Source organism: Leucoraja erinacea, unplaced genomic scaffold (genome assembly GCF_028641065.1).
Source record: "Leucoraja erinacea ecotype New England unplaced genomic scaffold, Leri_hhj_1 Leri_206S, whole genome shotgun sequence".
NCBI lineage: Eukaryota > Metazoa > Chordata > Chondrichthyes > Rajiformes > Rajidae > Leucoraja > Leucoraja erinaceus.
The window spans coordinates 70,991-90,943 of NW_026576107.1; the positions used below are offsets into that span (position 1 = coordinate 70,991).

General features: G+C 48.8%; 1 protein-coding gene across 1 annotated transcript in view; it reads right to left on the reverse strand.

The window, feature by feature from the left end:
• Positions 1-4,316: 4,316 nt before the first annotated feature.
• The window catches only part of pelo (pelota mRNA surveillance and ribosome rescue factor), a 46,493-nt gene continuing 30,856 nt past the window's right edge, over positions 4,317-19,953 (reverse strand). The window contains exons 10-13 of the mRNA XM_055666175.1: positions 12,615-12,686; positions 9,919-9,993; positions 5,284-5,315; positions 4,317-4,611 (exon numbers count right to left, since the gene is read on the reverse strand). Coding sequence (XP_055522150.1) covers positions 4,514-4,611; positions 5,284-5,315; positions 9,919-9,993; positions 12,615-12,686 — 277 coding nt within the window. The 3' untranslated portion in view covers positions 4,317-4,513. The remainder of the gene's footprint in view (positions 4,612-5,283; positions 5,316-9,918; positions 9,994-12,614; positions 12,687-19,953) is intronic.

A 19,953-nucleotide genomic window follows, 5' to 3' on the forward strand; every position in this document is an offset into this window, starting at 1 on the left:
GCATAAATTATCTGGAAATGTTAGGTGATTTTTATGGTTTAAAAGCATATTCTATGAATATGCACCACTTGCATGTACGTTTACAAATAGATAATACCACGGTGGTGGCCTATATTAACCATATGGGCGGAATAAAATCGATATCATGTGACAATTTGGTCAACACAATCTGGCAATGGTGTGTCGATAGACATATTTGGCTATCAGCAACTTACCTACCAAGTAAGCTAAATACAGTGGCAGACACCAGGTCACGCAAATTCAATGATAACACCAAATGGATGTTAAATCCCAAAGCATTTGCTAAAATTACAAAGCAATATGGCACGCCAGATATCGATCTGTTTGCATCCAGACTAAATCACCAGGTACCAATGTATGTCGCTTGGGAACTAGACCCTGAGGCAGCAGCGATAGATGCATTCGCGCTGGACAGGGGAAAATTCTTCTTTTATGCTTTTCCTCCCTTCTGCCTCATCAGTCGGGTACTACGAAAAATACAAATGGACTCTGCTTCAGCTATTTTGATAGTACCCGACTGGCCTACACAGCCATGGTTCCCAGTGGTCCTCGACATGGCCATCGAAACCCCAATAACCTTCCCCAGCAGCCCTGACTTATTAATTCACCCGGTATCAGGCATAAGCCACCATGCCACGATAAAATTAAACTACTGGGTTGCAGATTATGAAAACACCACTACTGGGCTTGGGATTGTCAGAAAGCACTATCAACACAATGACAGCATCCCACCGCATGTCCACAAGGAAACAATACTTGTCGAACATCAAGAAGTGGGAAAGATACTGTTCGAATACAGGAAGTACATATTCAACTACGACAATAACCAATGTACTGAAGTTCCTGGCAGGCCTTCACCACAATGAAGGACTCAGCCACAGCGCCATTAATACAGCCAGAAGTGCTCTGTCAGCCTACTTCAGGCACCAGGTCAACAGGCCATAGGGTCCCACCCACTGGTGATCAAACTCATGAGAGGCATATTCAACTCTAATCCCCCCAGACCCAGGTACACCCAAATCTGGGATGTCAGTGTGGTCCTGACATACCTTAGGGGATGGTCACCAGCCAGGTCCCTCACCCTGGAATTCTCTGTGGAATTCTCTGCCTCAGAGGGCGATGGAGGCCCGCTTCTCTGGATACTTTCAAGAGATAGCTAGATAGGGCTCTTAAAGATAGCAGAGTCAAGGGATATGGGGGGAAGGCAGGAACGGGGTACTGATTGTGGATGATCCGCCATGATCACATTGAATGGTCCAAATGGCCTACTCCTGTACCTACTGTCTATTGAACATAAGGAGCATATCATCGGCATAAATTGAATCTGAATCATAGGCCAAGGGAACCACCTCCACCCACAGTCCTGGCAAAGGTCGGCCTGTCAACCACCTCCAAAGAAGACACAGGAATAGCTCCACACAGACCAAATACAACTGACCAGACATGGAACACCCCTGGCATACACCCATCTGAAATAATTGCGTGCAAAGAACGAACTGTTCGCCTTTACGAGACACTCCGCTGTGGCATACAAAAGCCGGACCTGGGCTACAAAATATGGTCCAAACCCAAAAGCCTGCAGCGTCCTAAAAAGATAGTTATGATGTACCCTGTCAAATGCCTGCTCCTGATCGAGGGCTGGAAAAGCACCAGACCAACCAGCCCCCTGGGATGGATGAATTAGGTCCCTAACCAGGTGGATGTTATCTTGAATGTACCGTCCAGGGACTGTATAGTACCGGTCCGGGTGGATCAATTGGGACAGCACGGAACCCAGGCGATTTTCTATTGCCTGTGCAAAGACTTCATACTCTGTGCTGAGGAGAGGGACCTGCCGCCAGTTCTTCATTTCGTGCTATATTTAAGAGGGAGTTAGATGTGGCCCTTGTGGCTAAAGGGATCAGGGGGTATGGAGAGAAGGCAGGTACGGGATACTGAGTTGAATGATCAGCCATGATCATATTGAAGGGCCGAATGGCCTACTCCTGCACCTATTTTCTATGTTTCACCAGGCAGAGATTGCCCTTCTTGGACATCAGGATGACTGCCCTGTGCCACAAGAGGGGCATCTCCCCGGTTGCCAGGGTCTCCTCCAGGACCTCCCCCTATGACATCCCAGAAGGCTCTACACTAGTCAGCCCATCCAGCCCTGGGGACTTTCCCTTCCTGAGCTGGTGCAGGGCACCGTTCAACTCCTCCAATGGTATCAGGTCATCAAGGAGTTCAACCATCTCTTTATCTTCTGACGGTAGACCCTCCCACAGGACCCGCTGAGCCTCTCCACTAAAACCAGCTGCAGAGAACAGTCCCGTAAAAAAACCGAACGAAAGCACTAAAGCACTAATCTTTTCTGGATCTGTGACAGATGGCGGGGAGCCCGCTCATCGATCTGCTGGCGGGCTCCCCGCCTTTTCTCTAGAGAGAAAAAGAAAGGTGAAGCGCAGTCCAGATCATGTAACATCTGGACTCACCACCTCATGTAAGCAGCTCAGCAGCGCTCAAACTGCAAGTCCCTCAGCACTTCCTTATTGTCATTCTGACTGGTTAGGATGCAACAAAAGCTTTTCATTGCACCTTGGAACATGTGACAATCAACTGTGTGTGTGTGTGTGTGCTTATACCCCGAGGTTCCTGTGTTCCTCCACACTCCCCACCTTTCAGTGTGTGTGTGCTTGTGTATCCTACCCTTGTACCCGGAGGTCCCTCACCGAGGGATGTGCAGTAAATGCCGGCAGGCTGCCAACCTTCCTGAGGTAGGGTGCGAAGAAGGCTTTTGCCACATTGACCTTCAACAGAATATTGAGTATAGAAGTTGGGAGGTTATGTTGCAGTTGTACAAGACAGTGGCGAGGTCGCACTTGGGAGTATTATGTTCAATTTTGTTCGCCCTGTTATAAGGATGCAGTTACAATTTACGAGGAAGTTGCTAGGACTACAGGGCTACAGGGAGAGGGCTACAGGGAGAGGTTGGGCAAGGTAGGACTTTATACTGTGGAATATATGAGCATGAAGGGTGATGAGTATTGAAGAGGTGCTTAAAACGATGAGGGGAATAGATAGGGTGAATGGGGAATAAAAAGGGTATTTTATCCCCAGGGTAGAGAAATCAAGACATAGATTGTACAGATAACAAAATACAGAAACTGGTTTACAAAAAAGACACCGTGCATTAGTAACACAGAAGATCAGGCAGCATTTCTGGAGAACATGGATAGGTGCAAAGTGCTGGAGTAACTCAGCGGGTCCAGCAGCATCTCTGGTGAACATGGAGGCGACGTTTCAGATCGGGATCCTTCTTCATAGATTGCAATGCAGAAACAGGCCCTTCGGCCCACCGATTCCTCGTTGACCATCAAGCGCCCGTTCACACTAGTTCTATGTTATCCCACTTTCTCATCCCCACTCTACACGGTAGAGAGCAATTTGCAGAGGGTCAATTAACCTACAAACTTTCACATCTTGGGAATGTGGAAGGAAACCAGAGCACCCGGAGGAAGTTCATGCAATCAAAGGGAGAATCTGTAAACTCCACTCAGACAGCACCCAAGGTCAGGATCAAGCCTGGGATTCTGGCACTGTAAGGCCGCAACTCTCCTGCTGCGCCACTGTGCAGCCCTAAACTAGCAAGCTCTCTCGGTAGCTCAGCCCCTTGAATCCTGGCAACATCCTCATACAGCTTCTCTGCACCCTTTCCAGCTTAACAGGGGCGAAAGATTTCATAAGAACCTGATGGGCAACTTCTTCCACACAGGTGGGTGTTTGGAACCAGCTGCCGGAGGAGGCGGTTGAGGCAGGTTCTAGTGTAGATGGGGCTTGTTGGTCAGCGTGGGCAAGTTTCTGCTTTGTATCATTTCATGAGCACAAATTCATGAGAGGTATGGATCGGGTAAATACAGTCTCTTGCCCACAAGAGGGTAACCGGAGGACATTGGTTAAGGTGAGGGGAAAGATTTAATAGGCACCTGAGGGGCAACCTTTTCACAGAGGGCGGTGGGTGTATGGAACAAGCTGCCAGAGGAGGCAGTTGAGGAAGTTTCTGTCACAACGTTTAAGATACAGTTAGACAAATACATGGATAGGACAGGGTTACAGGGATTTGGGCCGAATGTAGGCAGATGGGACTAGTGCAGATGGAGCATGTTGGGCGAAGTGGGCCAAAGGGCCTGTTTCTTTGCAGTTCTCTATGACTTCCCCAGGGATAGGCCAGAAATGTCGGCAAATACCTCGGGATTCCACGACGGGAAGCTCTGAACGCGACGGGACTAAGAAATAAGACACGGGGAGTGGGGTCTCGCTGAGTTTGCGGCGGGTTTTAATCCGAGACGTGGGAAGGGTACGATCCCGGGAGTGAGGGAGGGCGACCCCAGCACGCGGGGAGGGGGAGAGTCCTGACCGGGCGAGATCCCCGGGGACACTCTGCAGATCTCGGCTCGACCTGTCCCGGGGAGGTGGGTGATTCTCCAGTCTCTCGACTTTTCACTCCCCGCCCAGTCTAGTCGCTCCCTGATCCAGAATCTTCGTCTTCTTGGTCCGAGAGTTCCGCAACGGGGAATCTAAGGATGGCGGCGACTCCGGTCAGCTGACTGAGTTCTGGGGAGAGAGAGAGGGAGGGCAGATGAGGGGTTAGAGAAAGTGGGGGGAGGCAAAAGAGGGGGAAGCGAGAGAGAGGGAGGGGAGAAAAAAGGTTTACAGTTGATTCTCTAATTCTCGGCCCTACACTCCCCCCACCCCTTCCATCTCCAAGGATAGTGCCCCCAGTCTGGCCCTATGAGGATTCTGCCCTGTCAGTCCCCTTGGAGATCACCCGTCAATCCCCATGGAGATCCCACGCTGCCATGGACACTGTCCCCCCTCCCCCCTCCTGTCTGTCCATATGGACTTCCCCCACCCCGTCCGCCCCTATAAAGATCCACCTTGTCTGTCCACATGGAGTGTATGGAACAAGCTGCTAGAGGAGATAGTTGAGGCTGGGACTGTCCCATCGTTTAAGAAACAGTTAGGCAGGTACATGGATAGGACAGGTTTGGAGGGATATAGACCAAGCACGTGGGACCAGTGTAGCTGGGACATGTTGGCCGATGTGGGCGAGTTGGGCCTAAGGGCCTGTTTCCACACAATGTATCACTCTATGACTCTACCCCCCATCATTCATCCCCAGGTACATTCCCCCCCATCTGCCCCATGGAGACAACCCCCTGTCTGTCCGTCCGTCGTCCCTCCAACCCTCCCCCCAGTCTGTTAATGGATGATAATTATACTCACGTTCACCAGAAACATGAAGACTGGAGAACATCCTGTGTGAGAGAGGGACAGTGAGAGGGGAGGGAAGGGGATGGGGAGTGGAGGGGAGAGTGGTGGTGAATCATACTGTCGACACTCTTCGGACTTTGTTTTAGAGGTACAGCACAGAAATAGGCCCTTCGGTCCACCAGGTCCGTGCTGACCAGTGGTCACCCCGCACACTAGCACTATCCTACACACACTGGGAACAATTTACAGAAGCCAATTAACCTACAAATTTGCATATCTTTGGAGTGTGGGAGAAAACCTGTCACTCCTTCCGTTCCTCTGAGTGGTAACTTTTTCACACAAAGGGTGGTTGGTGTACGGTTCAAGCTGCCAGAGGAGGTATTTGAAGCAGGGACTATCCCAATATTGAAGAAACAGTTAGACAGGTACATGGATAGGACAGGTTTGGAAGGATATGGGCCAAATAGGGCAGGCGAGACTAGTGTAGCTGGGACATGTTGGCCGGTGTGAGCAAGTTGGGCCGAAGGGTCTGTTTCCACACTGTATGACTCTATGTACAAATCTAATTCAATTTTCAAATTCACAGACAACACCACCATTGTGGGCCAGTTATTAAATAATGATAGCATGGAGTACAGGAAGGTGATTGAGAACCTTGTGTCCTGGTGTCGAGATTACAACCTTTCTCTCAATGTCAGCAAGACAAAGGAGATAGTGATGTATTGACGGTGCCGAAGTACAGATGGTTGAAAACTTCAAATTTCTAGAAGTCAATATCACCAACAACTTCTCCTGGACCACCCATATTGAAGCAAAGGCCAAGAAAACACATTAACACCTCTACTTCCAAAGACTTAGGAAGTTTGGCATGTCCCCAACAACTTTCACCAACTTATTGGGATATAGCACAGCTTGGTTTGGGAACAGCTCCATCCAAGACCGCAATAAATTACAGCAAATTGTGGACGCAGCCCAGACCATCACACAAACCAACCTCCTTTCCATTGACTCCATTTATACCTCACGCTGCCTCGGCAAGGCCAGCAACATAACCAAGGACAAGTCACACCCTGACCATTCCCTCTTCTCCCCTCTTCCATCAGGCAAAAGGTATTAGAAGTGTGAAATCGGACACCTCCAGATCCAGGGACAGTTTCCTCCCAGCTGTTATCAGGGAACTGAACCATCCTAACACAACCAGAAAGCAGTGCTGAACTACAATCTACCTCATTGGTGACACTCAGATTATCTTTGATCGGTCTTTAGAGGCTATACATTGCACTAAACATTATTTCCTTATCGACTGTAAACATGTATTGCCTTTCTACTGGCTGGTTAGCATGCAACAAAATCATTGCACCGTACCTGGGACAATGAACTGAACTGAACACTCCCCCAGCACACTCCATCCACAATGTTAGAGATCGGGATCAAACACGCGTTTTTGGAGTCAAACATCCAATCACAGCTCTCAACCGATATCCACCTAACTGTCCAATCAGAACTCCTGGTCCATTAACCACGCAACCGCCCCATCAGAATTCTTGACCAAATAATTGATCCAACTGTCCAATCACTGTTCCTGGTCCATTAATTGAGTCAAATTATCCAATTACATAGCTAATGTTATCCCACTTTTCAAGAAAGGAGCGAGAGAGAAAACGGGGAATTATAGACCAGTTAGCCTGACTTCAGTGGTGGGAAAGGTGCTGGAGTCAATTATTAAAGAGGTAATAATGGAGCATTTGGATAGCAGTAAAATGATTAGTCCGAGGTACACAAAAATGCTGGAGAAACTCAGCGGGTGCAGCAGCATCTATGGAGCGATAGAAATAGGCAACGTTGCGGGCCGAAACCCTTCTTTTGACTGATAGGGGGTGGCGGGGAGAAGGAAAGAAAAAGGAGGAAGAGGAGCCCAAGGGCTGAGGGATGGGAGGAGACAGCCCAAGGGCTGAGGAAGGGGAGGAGACAGCAAGGGCTAACAAAATTGGGAGAATTCAATGTTCATGCCCGTAGGATGCAGACTCCCAAGCGTAATATGAGATGCTGTTCCTCCAATTTCCGGTGTTGCTCACTCTGGCCATGGAGGAGACCCAGGACAGAGAGGTCGGACGGGGAATGGGAGGGTGAGTTGAAGTGGTGAGCCACCGGGAGGTCAGGTAGGTTCTTGCAGACCGAGCGGAGGTGTTCGGCGAAAAGATCGCCCAACCTCTGCTTAGTCTCACCGATGTAGATCAGCTGACATCTAGAGCAGCGGATGCAGTAGATGAGGTTGGAGGAGATACAGGTGAACCTCTGTCGCACCTGGAACGACTGCTTGGGTCCTTGAATGGAGTCGAGGGGGGAGGTAAAGGGACAGGTGTTGCATTTCTTGCAGTTGCAACGGAAAGTGCCCGGGGAGGGGGTGGTACGGGAGGGAAGGGAAGAATTGACAAGGGAGTTGTGGAGGGAGGCAGACATGGGGGAGATGTGAAGATGTGGCAAGTGGTGGGGTCACGTTGGAGGTGGCGAAACTGACGGAGGATTACTTGTTGTATGTGACGGCTGGTGGGGTGAAAGGCGAGGACTAGGGGGACTCTGCCCTTGTTGCATGTGCGGGGATGGGGAGAGAGAGCAGTGTTGCGGGGGATGGAAGAGACCCTGGTGCGAGCCTCATCTATGGTGGAGATGGGGAACCCCCATTCCCTGAAGAATGAGGACATTTCAGATGCCCTGGTGTGGAACGCCTCATCCTGGGAGAAGATGTGGCGTAGACGGAGGAATTGGGAGTAGGGGATGGAGTCCTTACAGGAAGCAGGGTGGAAACACGTGTAGTCCAGATAGCCATGGGAGTCAGTGGGTTTATAGTCGGTCAGAAGTCTATCACCTGCAATGGAAATAGTGAGGTCAAGGAATGGTAGGGAAGTGTCAGAAATAGTCCAGGTGTATTTGAGTGCCGGATGGAAGTTGGTGGTGAAGTGGATGAAGTCAGTCAGTTGTGTGTGGGTGCAGGAGGTGACACCAAAGCAGTCGTCGATGTAACGGAGGTAGAGGTCGGGGATGGGGCCCTGGTATGTATTGAACAAGGATTGTTCGACGTACCCGACAAGGATTAGTCCAAGTCAGCATGGATTCATGAAAGGAAAATCATGCTTGGCTATTCTTCTGGAATTCTTTGACGATGTGACAAGTAAAATGGATGAAGGGGTGTCAGTGTATGTAGTGTATCGAGACTTTCAGAAAGCATTTGATAAGGTCCCGCACGGGAGACTGGTAAGATGATTAGAGCACATGATATTGGGGGTAGGGTGTTGACGTGGATAGAAAATTGGTTGGCAGACAGGAAGCAAAGAGTAGGAGTGAACGGGTCCTTTTCAGAATGGCAGGCAGTGGAGTGCCGCAAGGTTCTCTGTTGGGGCATATATATTTACCAAAAATATTAATGATTTGGAAGAGGGAATTAGGAGCAACACTACCAAGATGACACAAAGCTGGGTGGCAGTGAACTGTGAGGAGGATGTTAGGAGATTGTAGGGTGACCTGGACAGGTTGAGTGAGTGGGCATATGCGTGGCAGATGCAGTATAATATAGATAAATGTGATGTTATCCACTTTGGTGGCAAAAACAAGGGGGCAGATTATTATCTCAATGTGGTTAGGTTAGGTAAGGGGGAGGTGCAGCGAGACCTGGGTGTCCTTGTACACCGGTCACTGAAAGTTGGCGTGCAGGTACAACAGGTAGTAAAGAAAGCTAATGAAATGTTGGCCTTCTTAACAAGAGGATTTCAGTATAGGAGTAAAGAGGTTCTTCTGCAGTTGTATAGGGTTCTGGTGAGACCACACCTGGAGTATTGTGTACAGTTTTGGTCTCCTAATTTGAGGAAGGACATCCTTGTGATTGGGGCAGTACAGCGTAGGTTCACATGATTGATCTCTGGGATGGCGGGACTGTCATATGAGGAAAGATTGAAAATACTAGGCTTGTATTCACTGGAATTTAGAAGGATGAGGCGGTCTCTTATAAAACCATATAAAATTATAAAAGGACAGAACCAGGGGCCACAGTCTTAGAATAAAGGGGAAGCCATTTAAGACTGAGGTGAGAAATAACCTTTTCTCCCAGAGAGTTGTGAATTTGTTGAATTCCCTGTCACAGAGGGCAGTGGAGGCCACATCAAAGAGAGAGTTAGATAGAGCTCTAGGGGCTAGTAGAATCAGGGGATATGGGGAGAAGGCAGGCACGGGTTACTGATTGGGGGCGATTAGCCATGATCACAATGAATGGCGGTGCTGCCTCGAAGGGCCGAATGGCCTCCACCTGCACCTATTTTCCATGTTACATCCTCCAATCCATCAAATGTCCGTTGCATCCAATCCGAGCTCCTGAACCATCCAACTGTCTAATCAGAGTCCATTAATTGACCCAAACCATCCAATTAAATCACCCGGTTCAATAACTGACACAAGCGTCCAATCAGAGCTCCCACTCCGTTAACTGACCCAAGCTCCTGATCCATTAACTGACTAAAATGTCCAATCAGAGCTCCTGGGGAAGGGGGGAGGTTTTCCCCGTGAGGGTGAACAGGTGTGTCGACTCTCTAGGAGTCTCTCTCCCCCCCCCCCCCCATCATGCCCCATTCCCCCGCATGCCGCGAGCCCACTCCTCACCTCACTGTCCCACCGTTGTCTCGTACACTGTCCACCAGCCTCACGTAGCGACTCCGCTTCGCAATGTCCTGGCTCCTATTTACAGTGAGAAAGATCGTGAATGGTGGGGGAAGATTCCCGATCTTTTCAGCGCATGTTCAGTACTGTGCATGGTTCCCGGTGACTGTGACCCTCAGCAAGAGCACTACGCACAGTTCCTGATGTCCATATCCCACACCCGGGGCACCGTGTACGATTCCCCACCTCTGTAACCCATTTCAGGAGCAGCAGGCAGTTCACAGGCTCCGTATCCCTCACCAGCAGCACCATTCTGAAAAGGACCTGTTATCCGAAGCAAAGGAACCGAAGCAAAGAGTAGGAGTAAACGGGTCCTTTTCAGAATGGCAGGCAGTGACTAGTGGGGTACCGCAAGGCTCAGTGCTGGGACCCCAGCTATTTACAATATATGTTAATGATTTGGACGAGGGAATTGAATGCAACATCTCCAAGTTTGCGGATGACACGAAGATGGGGGGCAGTGTTAGCTGTGAGGAGTATGCTAGGAGGCTGCAAGGTGACTTGGTTAGGCTGGGTGAGTGGGCAAATGCATGGCAGATGCAGTATAATGTGGATAAATGTGAGGTTATCCACCTTGGTGGCAAAAACAGGAAAGTAGACTATTATCTGAATGGTGGTCGATTAGGAAAAGGGGAGATGCAACGAGACCTGGGTGTCATGGTACACCAGTCATTGAAAGTAGGCATGCAGGTGCAGCAGGCAGTGAAGAAAGCGAATGGTATGTTAGCATTCATAGCAAAAGGATTTGATATAGGAGCAGGGAGGTTCTACTGCAGTTGTGCAGGGTCTTGGTGAGACCACACCTGGAGTATTGCATACAGTTCTGGTCTCCTAATCTGAGGAAAGACATTCTTGCCATAGAGGGAGCACAGAGAAGGTTCACCAGATTGATTCCTGGGATGTCAGGACTTTCATATGAAAAAAGACTGGATAGACTCGGCTTGTACACGCTAGAATTTAGAAGATTGAGGGGGGATCTTATAGAAACGTACAAAATTCTTAAGGGGTTGGACAGGCTAGATGCAGGAAGATTGTTCCCGATGTTGAGGTAGTCCAGAACAAGGGGTCACAGTATAAGGATAAGGGGGAAATCCTTTAGGACCGAGATGAGTAAAGCATTTTTCACACAGAGAGTGGTGAATCTGTGGAATTCTCTGCCACTGAAGGTAGCTGAGGTCAGTTCATTGGCTATATTTAAGAGGGAGTTAGATGTCGCCCTTGTGGCTAAAGGGATCAGGGGGTATGGAGAGAAGGCAGGTACATGATACTGAGTTGGATGATCAGCCATGATCATATTGAATGGCGGTGCAGGCTCGAAGGGCCGAATGGCTTACTCCTGCACATATTTTCTATGTTTCACCGTCTCCCAATCTCTGTCTCCTCCACCGGGAGCAACATGCACATTTGCCGGTCTCTGTATCCACCACCGGGAGCACTGTGCACAGTTCCCTGTCTCTGTATTCCACACTGGCAGTACTGTGAATAGTCCCCGGTCTCCGTTTTCCACACTGGGAGCAGTGTGCATGGTTCTCCACCTCTGTATCACATAACGGGAGCACCTCGCAGGGTTCCAAGTCTGTATATCACACACCACAGCATGGTTCCCTATCTTCATATCTCTGGTGCATGGTGGTCCCGGTACCGGTGGGTCTGACCTAGTGATATGGAATCTGGGGACCATGCACTGTGCTCCCATATGGAGACTGGGAGCTGTGCACCATGCTCCTGGTAAGGGATACAGAGACTGATAATCGTGCGTGTGGGATAAGGAGACCCGGTGTGGGATAAGGAGTCTGGGAACTGTGCACTGTGCTCTCAGAGTGGATCTGTTCCAAGGATACAGAGACCGGGAACCATGCATGTACTCCCAGTGTGGGACACAACAACTGGGATTCATGCATGTACTTCCAATGTGGGATACAGATACACCATGCTTGGTGGTCCCAGTGTGGGTCAGTCCTGGGAGTACGGAGATCGGGAACCATGCGCTGTTCTCCCGGTGTGGGATACGGAGACCAGGAACCATGCGCTGTTCTCCCGGTGTGGGAGACCAGGAACCATGCTCTGTTCTCCCAGTGTCGGATCGGAGACCATGAAACGGGCGCATGTGGGATGCAAAACTGGGAACATTGCAAGTTGCTCCCTGTGTGGGATACAGAGACCGGGAACAGTGCCCGGAGTTCCCAGTGTGGGATACGGAGACGGGGAAATGGGCGCGGTGCTCCAGGTGCGGGACCTGGGGACAGGGAATCCTGCGCAGTGTTCCTGAGGTGGGTTACGGAACTCGGAAAAGGGAGCGGTGCTCTCAGAATGGGATACAATGACTGGGATATGGGCCCGGTGCTCCAGGTGTAGAGAGATGTGGGGATGGGAGGGGGGAGAGAGATGTGGGGATGGGAGGGGGAGAGAGATGGGGGAGGGGAGGGGGGAGGGAGAGAGATGGGGGATGGGGGGGGGAGAGAGATGTGGGGATGGGGGGTGAGGGGAGAGATGGGGAGGGGAGGGGAGAGAGATGGGGAGGGGGAGGGAGATGGGGCGATGGGATGGGGGGATGGGAGGGGGAGAGAGATGGCAGGGGATGAGAGGGTGGAAAGAGATTGGGGGAAGGAGGGGGAGGGACGGAAGATGAAATTTTGTACCTGAAAAGATGATCAGAGATGAGCAATGTTTCCACAGCCAGGGCCTCATTTGCCTTCTCCACCTCCTTCACCCTGCGTTAGAGAGAGATTTGGTCTCTAAACAATCTTTCGGCCTCACTACACCCTGCCTTCCCCCTTGATCCCCCGCCACCACTCACCTCCCAGCAGGCAGCAGATACAGAAGCTTAATAGCGTGCACCACCAGACAAGGGATCAGCTTCTTCCCCTCTGTTTTCAGGCTTCTTCCATAAACTTGCATTCTACTCTACCCCATTGCGGATATTGGACTTTGTCTCTGGAACTAATGCGCTGCAATGCAACATTTATTCTGCACTCAGTATCTTCTCCTTTGCTCTACCTATTGTACTTGAGTTTGACGATTGTATTTCTGTGCAGTATTATTTGATCTGGTTGGATACCATGCAAAACCAAGCTTTTCACCGTACCTACTGAAACATACAAAATGTTTCAGGAGGTGCATAGAAACTTAAAAAAAAAAAAATAGGTGCAGGAGTAGGCTATTCGGCCCTTCGAGCCAGCACCGCCATTCAATATGATCATGGCTGATCATCTAAAATCGGTACCCCGTTCCTGCTTTTTCAGATTCAGATTCAAACTTTATTGTCATTGTGCAGTGTACAACTACAGAGACAACGAAATGCAGTTTGCATCTCACCCAGAAGTGCGAACACAGAATAATGGAACAGTAAAATATATATATGTGAATAAACAGTAGCAGTAGTGCAAATTTCGGGGGGGGGGGGGAGAGATCAGTCACTGGGGGAAGGAATATCCGAGGGGGGGGGGGGGGGTGACTGGCAATCACTAAGGTGCAGAGTGCAGTAGGGTAACAAGAGCATGGAAGAAGCTGTTCCTGAACCTGCTGGTTAGGCAACAGAGAGACCAGTAGCGCCTCCCAGATGGGAGGAGGGTAAACAGTCTGTGGTTGGGGTGAGAGCATTCCTTGACGATGCTGCGCGCCCTTCGCAGACATCGCTTGCTCAGGACAGACTCAATGGAGGGGAGTGATGCGTTGGGCAGTTTTCGCCACCCTCTGCAATGCTTTCCGGTCGGAGACAGAGCAGTTGCCATACCATACTGTGATACAGTTAGTAAGGATGATCTCGATGGTGCATCGGTAGAAGTTCACCAGAATCTGAGGAGACAGATGGACCATCTTCAGTCTCCTCAGGAAGAAGACGCTGGTGAGCCTTCTTGACAAGAGTAGAGGTATTGTGGGTCCAAGAGAGGTCATCAGAGATGTTGACCCCCAGAAACCTGAAGCTGGAAACACGCTCCACCTCCGTCCCGTTAACATGGATGGGGGTGTACGTGTCACCCCAAGATCTTCTGTAGTCCACAATGAGCTCCTTGGTCTTCTTGATTCCCATATCCCTTGATTCTATTGGCCCGAAGAGCTAAATCTAAAGGGCCTGTCCCACTGTACAAGGTAATTCAAGAGTTCTCCCCTGATTCGTGCTCCTGTAATGTACGTAGCGGGTACATAGGAGCTCGTAAAAATAAAAAGTAATCACGAGTATTTTTTTACTCGTGGACATTTTTCAGTTGAAAAAACGTCACAAATTTACCGGATATTCCGAGTACCCACCATTACTCGTACGAACCGCTACGCGACATCCACAAACTCCTACGTACCCTACGAATTGACCTTCACTGTCTTTTGTGGCTGTAGATGGTGGAGAGGTGATGTGGCGGATGTGGTGTGCACGGACTTCCTCCACCCGGGGCAAGCGGGAGCATTCCCTCACACTCCTGACTTGCACTTTGGGAGGTCAAATGTAAGGGGAAAGTATACAGTTAAATGGCAAGACCCTGAACAGCGTTGATGCATAGAGGGAAGTTGGGGTCCAAGTTCACAGCACACTGAAAGTGGCAGCGCAAGTAGATAGAGTGGTAAAGAAGGTGTATGTATACATGCCTTCATCAGTTGGGCCATTGAATACAGGAGTCAGGGAATCATGATGCAGCTCTCGGACGTTGGTCAGACCGCATTTGGAACATTGCGTGCAGTTCTGGTTGCCCCGTTACAGGAAAGATGTGGCTTTGAAGCGAGTGCAGAGGAGGTTTACCAGAATGCTGTCTTGGTTAGAAGGTTTCAGCTACAGGAACAGGTTGCAGAGCGTGCAGAGGAGGTTTACCAGAATGTTGCCGGGATTAGAGGGTTTCAGCTACAGGGACAGGTTGCAGAGGGTACAGAGGGGGTTTACCAGAATGTTGCTGGGATTAGAGGGTTTCAGCTACAGGGAGGTTGGTCAGACTTGGGTTGGTATCTCTGGAACGTCGGAGGTTGAGGGGAAACTTCATAGAATCTGAGAACTGTGTTCTACAAGCCACAGAATGCTGGAGTAACTCAGCAGGTCAGGTAGCATCTCTGGAGAACATGGATAAGTACAAAGTGCTGGAGTAACTCAGCTGGTCAAGCAGCACCTATGGTGATGTAGGATACACATTCTCCAGAAATGCTGACTAAAGCTGAATTCTGGAATCTCTGACATAGTCCTAGAATCAGGCCCAACTTGCCCACAGCGACCAACATGTCCCACCGGCCCACGTTTGGTCAATATCTTTCTAAACCTGCCCTATTCATGTACCTGTCTAACTGTTTCTTAAACATTGTGATAGTATCTGCCTCAACTACATCCTCCGGCACGTCTTTCCCCTGTTTTGAGACGTAAGGTAGGATCCCCACCCTAATTTTTTGTAATCCAGATTTTAAACAACCTGGTGAAATCTCCGCTTTCCGCGAGACAGTGGGGGTGGGACTGCTGATCGAGGGATCCAATTGGACGAGAGAGACGTCGGTCAGCAGGCGATGATGATTCAGCGCAATCATTGGAGGAGGGAAGTGTCGGTCAGAGACAGAAGTAGGGGGGTGGGACTGAGGAAAGAGCGCGGTGATTGGAGGTGGGAGACGTGCCAAAACACTCTCGGCACAGACCTGAGCCTCATCCACAGCCAGGATCAATCCCGGCTCTCCGGCCGAGTGCCCCTCCCCACCACGCCCGAGGGTGGCGAGAGACGTCGGGATTCTGATGGGAGCTGTACCCACAGCCAGCACACAGAAGCAGCGCTAAACCCAGCTCAACTCTGCCTGTTGCTCCAAGTTAACCTACAGCCCTGCCTGGACTTGCGGGAATTATGGCCCAGGTTTACAGCCAGCACGGAGAAGCAGCGCTGGTGTCCCGTCAGTCCAGGCAGGGCTGTAGGTTAATCCGGCGAGACAGGCAGAGTTGAGCTGCATTTAGCGCAGAATTGGGCCTCCGAAGCCTCGCGTGCGAGTGTGAGCATGCGCGCACGCCCGCCAAGAAATTGTGTTCCCCCTGTCCCCTCCATATTTTGATAGTGATTTCCGTGCCTGCTGGCAACATCCTCATAAATCTTCTCTGTACCCTTTGCAGAGAGAGACAGAGAGAGACAGAGAGAGACAGAGACAGACAGAGAGACACAGAGAGACAGAGAGAGAGAGAGAGAGAGAGAGACAGTCAGAGACAGAGACAGAGACATAAACAGAGACATAGACGGATACATAGAGAGAGACAGAGAGAGTGACTGATTCCAACAGGAAGTTTCTGGACCCCCAGAGGCTGTTCCCAGGTCGCCAGGTATTAGTCAAAAGGTGCAGCACCACAGACCAGGCAATGAGGTTCTTGAGCAAAGACACCATCGGGAGCCCTCAACACCTCGTGATCCATACAGACACGAATGCCTTGCACACCTTACGCCATCGTACTGCTGGGGCAATAACGAGGATGGCAGAAAAGGCCAGCAAGGAATTCCCTGAATCGAGGATTGTGATATCTACCCTGCTCCCCAGGACGGATACCCTACCCCATGTGATCCACAATACCAACATGGAGATCAGCAGAGGATGTGCCGCCCTCCCTAATGTCCAAGTGGCCCACCATCCGACCATCGGTACATGGGACCTCCATGATGGAGTACATCTAAACAGACAGGGGGTGAGGGTCTTTGCAAAGACCCTCAAATATACTGCCCTGGGACGTAACCTTCCCACCCCCTCGATCAATGGAATCCAAGAGGCCAATCTGGACTCCCTCCCCCCCACCATGTCAGGACCACCCGCCAAACTGCGAGGAGTCAGAACAGCCCAGCCAGGGCCGCCATTGCCCCCAGCTCATCACTCCAGCCACAGCCGCAGATCACCTCGGAGATGGGAGAGATCAGGCAGCTGCTGCACACCCTATGTTCCCACCTCCTATGGTAACAAAGGTTTCAAATATATAAAGAGTCTTCCGAGTGACTGATAAAAACAGCATATGATTGCACTGAATTAGTACTGATGATATTGTTGATATGATTGCACTGAATTAGTACTGTGGATTTTGTTGATATTAATATTAACACTGTTGATATTGATTATTAATATAGTTATTATTACTAGGTGGCATTACGAGTCTGCCTTACCATGGCATACAAAACTGTACCTAACATTCCCCAATTATAGAAAAAACTAGTGTTTTCGCACCCGTCCCACAAAATAGGTTTTATTTAAACTAAAAAAGAAGAGAATATAAATACAAAATAAATGAGTTCATTCCATATAGGCTGCTGGAATATCCAGGGTCTCTACTCTTCAACCTTCAGGATGAAGACAGGGAACCCTGAGTTCCTAAAGTCTATAGAAGACACTGATATAATGATATTAACAGAAACATGGTATGGAAAGGATACGTTCATTCACTGTCCCTCAGGGTACCATGAAGTCATGGTGCCCTCAGTAAAAGCTACTGATATACATAAGGGCAGAACCTCTGGGGGGGTCTTGGTGTGGTACAAAGAACTAGACAGTCACATTACATCAATAAAACAGGGGAAATCACATATATGGTTGAAACTAGATTAAAAAATTGGAATAATTGGAAAAGATGTGCTGCCTACATACCCCCAACAGAATCGCCATATTTTGAAGAGGATATATTTGAAACTCTCCACAGGGACATCAATCATTTCCAGGCCCAGGGAAATGTGCTACTATGTGGAGACCTGAATGCAAGGACCTGATGTGAACCTGATTCCATAGACCCACAGGGCAACAACCATGTGTTCGGTCAAACCCCCTTGTATGTCACACCAACTATCATTAACCAAAACAACCTTGACTGTGAAATAAATAAAAGTGGTAGAGAGGTAATGCACCTCTGTTGAGTCTTGGCCCTGTACCATATAACAACCATATAACAATTACAGCACGGAAACAGGCCATCTCGGCCCTACAAGTCCGTGCCGAACAACCTTTTTTCCCTTAGTCCCACCTGCCTGCACTCATACCATAACCCTCCATTCCCTTCTCATCCATATGCCTATCCAATTTATTTTTTAATTATACCAATGAACCTGCCTCCACCACTTCCACTGGAAGCTCATTCCACACCGCTACCACTCTCTGAGTAAAGAGGTTCCCCCTCATATTACCCTTAAACTTCTGTCCCTTAATTCTGAAGTCATGTCCTCTTGTTTGAATCTTCCCTATTCTCAAAGGGAAAAGCTTGTCCACATCAACTCTGTCTATCCCTCTCATCATTTTAAAGACCTCTATCAAGTCCCCCCTTAACCTTCTGCGCTCCAGAGAATAAAGACCTAACTTATTCAACCTATCTATGTAACTTAGTTGTTGAAACCCAGGCAACATTCTAGTAAATCTCCTCTGTACTCGCTCTATTTTGTTGACATCCTTCTTATAATTGGGCGACCAAAATTGTACACCATACTCCAGATTTGGTCTCACCAATGCCTTGTACAATTTTAACATTACATCCAAGCTTCTATACTCAATGCTCTGATTTATAAAGGCTAGCATACCAAAAGCTTTCTTTACCACCCTATCTATATGAGATTCCACCTTCAAGGAACTATGCATGGTTATACCCAGATCCCTCTGTTCAACTGTATTCTTCAATTCCCTACCATTTACCATGTACGTCCTATTTTGATTTGTCCTGCCAAGGTGTAGCACCTCACATTTATCAGCATTAAACTCCATCTGCCATCTTTCAGCCCATTTTTCCAAATGGCCTAAATCACTTTGGAAATCCTCTTCATTATCCACAACACCCCCTATCTTGGTATCATCTGCATACTTACTAATCCAATTTACCACCCCTTCATCCAGATCATTGATGTACATGACAAACAACAAAGGACCCAACACAGATCCCTGAGGCACCCCACTAGTCACCTGCCTCCAACCCGATAAACAGCCATCCACCATTACCCTCTGGCTTCTCCCATTCAGCCACGGTTGAATCCACCTTGCTATTCCTGCATTTATACCCAACAGTTGAACCTTCTTAACCAACCTTCCATGAGGAACCTTGTCAAAGGCCTTACTAAAGTCCATATAGACAACATCCACTGCTTTACCCTCATCAATTTCCCTAGTAATCTCTTCAAAATATTCAAGAAGATTAGACAAACATGACCTTCCAGGCACAAATCCATGTTGACTGTTCCTAATCAGACCCTGTTTATCCAGATGCTTATATATATATTATCTCTAAGTACCTTTTCCATTAATTTGCCCACCACTGAAGTCAAACTAACAGGTCTATAATTGCTAGGTTTACTCTTAGAACCCTTTTTAAACAATGGAACAACATGCGCAGTACACCAATCTCGGGGACTATTCCCTTTTCTAATGACATTTGAAATATTTCTGTCATAGCCCCGGCTATTTCTACACTAACTTCCATCAATGTCCTAGGGAATATCCTGTCAGGACCTGGAGACTTATCCACTTTTATATTTTTCAAAAGTGTCAGTACTTCTTTTACTTTGAACCTCATAGTATCCATAGCTACTCTACTTGTTTCCCTTACCTCACATAATTCAATATCCTTCTCCTTGGTGAATACCGAAGAAAAAAAATTGTTCAATATCTCCCCCATCTCTTTTGGCTCTGCAGATAGCTGTCCACTCTGTCTCTCCAATGGACCAATTTTATCCCTCGTTATCCTTTTGCTATTAGAGAGTTTTGAAAGATTATTACTAATGCATCCACTATTTCTGGAGCTACTTCCTTAAGTACTCTGGGATGCAGCCTATCTGGCCCTGGGGATTTATCGGCCTTTAATCCATTCAATTTACCCAACACTACTTCCCGGCTAACCTGGATTTCACTCAATTCCTCCAACTCCTTTGACCCGCGGTCCCCTGCTATTTCCGGCAAATTATTTATGTCTTCCTTAGTGAAGACGGAACCAAAGTAGTTATTCAATTGGTCCGCCATATCCTTGTTCCCCATGATCAACTCACCTGTTTCTGACTGCAAGGGACCTACATTTGTTTTAACTAATCTCTT